The sequence below is a fragment of the Seriola lalandi genome, unplaced genomic scaffold, assembly GCF_002814215.2.
Source record: "Seriola lalandi dorsalis isolate HSWRI2012SDOR001 ecotype SW California unplaced genomic scaffold, Sedor1 jcf7180002050113, whole genome shotgun sequence".
Lineage (NCBI taxonomy): Eukaryota > Metazoa > Chordata > Actinopteri > Carangiformes > Carangidae > Seriola > Seriola lalandi.
Genome location: NW_019520666.1, coordinates 6,339 through 9,316, shown reverse-complemented (window position 1 = coordinate 9,316; position 2,978 = coordinate 6,339). Strand labels below are relative to the sequence as shown.

The window sequence follows — 2,978 nt, the reverse complement described above, 5'->3', positions numbered from 1 at the left end:
TTCAGATCAGGAAGATTGTTCCACGTGGTGAGGAGCATAGTAATAAAAGCTGCTTCACTTTGCTTGGTTTTGATCCTGAGAACACTGAGAAAAACCTGTCCCAGGTGACCTGAGGGGTGTGGCCGCTTCATATCTACAGGTACATTAGAAATGTATTTAGGGGCCAGACCATTTGTTTGGTTTTATCTTTGGTGGCCAAATTAACATGTGCTTGTTCTTTATCTCTTTATTCTCATGCACACACACACACACATGAAGAGCCTGAGTCCGGAGAGAGTTTATTTGGATTGAATATACGTTTGCTGATATAACTTGTCTAAAAATGGACTTGTCATGTTTTATTTTTCTCTCCCTTTAAACTCTTTTTTTCATTAACAGAAATAGTGACATGATAGATTTTCAATATAATCTTACAAGTAAATAAATATGTATAACCCTGTAGGTCCACACAGCTAGGAAATAGCAGCCTCTACAGGGGCCATACGCCACAGATTGTAGCTCCTTGTCCAGATTGGACATTTGTGATGTGTGATATTGGGCCACATCAGCTGGAGGCCTACAATATTTTAAAGTGTTGTTTAAGTTACTGTAATGTGACCCAGTGTTATTCTGTTAAGAATGACTTCCTTCCCTTGTTTAAATTGTAAAGAACCTTTAGTCTCAGTGGTAGAAAGCCTTGTTGTATTGGAGTGGAATATCCTGACAGCAGGAATTAAACATGTTCTTCGTGCCTTTGAAAATAATTGTTGTGATCCATTAAAAAATGAATGAATGTTCTTTTAAATGTTTACAACACAATATGTTTCCACTACAGTCTGTTGACGTGTCTGCTCCTCACTCTGAAACACAACCATTTTAACTTTGCATGCACTTTCTAACACAACCAAAAGCTTCTGTATTAACAGCAAGATCAAACATGTTTAAACCAGCCTAGATGGTAAGATACAGTATCTTCCCCAAAATGAACAAATAGACATGGAGCCATTTCATTCATCACTTCCATCAGAACTTTATTCATCAAAGACAGATACACACATATACATAATTGAACAACTTGAAATAAAAGCAACAGAAATAATGTGATTGTAACAGCAGCTCAGAGAAAGTTTTCTTTATTATTAAATAATTAAAGTAGATTAACAGGTTACAGCACAGATGATTAACATTCCTGGTTAAATGTCTAATCATGACGTCTGATATCTGGTGTAATCGATGATTAAACATCATTCAAGCCTTGATCTACTTCACAGATCAGAGATCATTTCTAATCATCGGCATCAGGAGAACTAACACACACTTTCCCAAAACCGTTTAACCACAACACATGGATATTACACTGTGAACTAATGCCACTGTAACTTCACTGCAGTCGACTTTCCTCTTCTGATCTTCTTCGGTAACATTTTATGACTGAGCTCGTCTCTTTTTCTGCACATCTGACATCTCACTGTGATCAGTTAGAAGCTGCATCCAATGGAAATGAAGAGTCCGAAGCTGCAGGCAGAAACAAAAGTGAAGTAGATTCATTTGAAACAAAGAGGCATCATATGAAAGGCAGGGCTGGACATGAATGATTGAGTGTTAATGTTCAGACACATTCACTTCTCAACAATAAGACATTAGATTAAAATGATTATATTTAATTTGTCATAGAGGGAAACTTACTGTTTGCAGGTCTGAACCCTGAAACACGGAAGAGAGAAATCAATGTTAAAATAAATAAACAATAAAAAATAAAACAAAACTGAATTTATGACACAAACAAACGTTGTGTTGTTTTGAAGAAATCCCCCATAAATTCACAGATTTTTGTTTTGACTATAAATGTAGAAAACCAACTCTTTACAAACACACAACATCTGTCGAGGTCTTTGCTGCCTGCTCCAGTTGTCCTTTGGCTTTAGAATGACTGGAGATCAGTGAACAGTGGAGTAAAAGTGGCTTCATCATGAGTGAAAACATCTTTGTCCCTCACCATTGTGTTTCCTTCTCCAGATGAAGAGTCCACAGAGAGCCAGGAGCAGCAGTCCTACAACAACTCCACTGACAGCAGCAGCGGCAGGAAACTCAGAGGGAGGAACTGGAACCACAACAGAACATTCACACTTTGTCTCTAATGCTGGATGGAGACGAACATGTTTCGTCCACTTTAGTTTGAGATCGTAGTGGGAAACAGAATTCACTTCAGTCAGACACAACTGTAGTTTTGCTTTCCTTCAACACTTCAATTAGCAGCACTACAGAAACCTTGTTTCCCACTCACGTTAGTGTTGTAGTGATGTCACTGTGCCCACAGATGTTATCAGTGACTTTGATGTCATTGATGACAACTGATAGAAATGATGGCCAGAACTTTGACAAGACCAAAGTCATAAACCAGAGTCATTCTGTTAGCCCGAGGTTAAGGCTTAAGATTTAAAAATCAAAGTAAAGATTTCAGAAAAAAAGAGAAAGAAAGAAAGAAAAAAGAAAGAAAGAATGAAAAGTGTGTATTTTCAATCTCCATCACCTCTGATCTCACGCTTACCTTCATTGGTCCTGATCACTGCTTTGTCCAGTTTGGTGACGATGTCCTCCTTCACTCCAGAGAGCTGAAACACACAGTCGTACCTCCTCCAGTCTTCAGGTGTGACTGATGAAATGTTCAGGTCAACTCTCATCTGGAAGGTTTCATCATTGTTGGGGAGGATCTCTCCTTGGTCCACGTCCTCATGAAGATCCTCTCCATCTTTCCTCCAGAACATCACAGCTCTGTGAGGGTAGAAACCTGTAGCGTGGCAGCTGACTGGAGAGGAGGGAGTCTTCTGGAGGAGAGACACTGAGGGAAGCTCTGGAGAATAAAAAAACATTATCATTATCAAGGTATGTCATACATTTTAAAAATACTAAAATAATCAGTAACAATTGATACATCTTTAAACTTTGAGAACAGTGAACATATCCTGTGCTTCAGTTCAAGTGCACATGATGCAGTTTAC

General features: G+C 38.5%; 1 protein-coding gene across 1 annotated transcript; it reads right to left on the bottom strand.

Annotated features, from left to right (window-relative positions):
* Window positions 1-1,096: 1,096 nt before the first annotated feature.
* Window positions 1,097-2,877, bottom strand: LOC111649187 (major histocompatibility complex class I-related protein 1-like). The gene is made up of 4 exons (XM_023398940.2): window positions 2,528-2,877; window positions 1,976-2,080; window positions 1,666-1,683; window positions 1,097-1,494 (listed from the first exon to the last, which is right to left on the bottom strand). Exons 1-4 carry the CDS (start codon window positions 2,853-2,855, stop codon window positions 1,454-1,456), a joined length of 492 nt encoding a protein of 163 aa, XP_023254708.2. The 5' UTR covers window positions 2,856-2,877; the 3' UTR covers window positions 1,097-1,453.
* Between the last annotated feature and the right edge of the window lie 101 nt (window positions 2,878-2,978).

What these genes read in the sequence shown, in the direction of transcription:
- LOC111649187 (XM_023398940.2), bottom strand. Translation starts at nt 2,855, where the DNA reads ATGATAATGTTTTTTTATTCTCCAGAGCTTCCCTCAGTGTCTCTCCTC. An exon ending in AGTGATCAGGACCAATGAAG is followed by an intron (nt 2,081 to 2,527) that starts GTAAGCGTGAGA and finishes TTGTGGTTCCAG; the next exon opens with TTCCTCCCTCTGAGTTTCCT.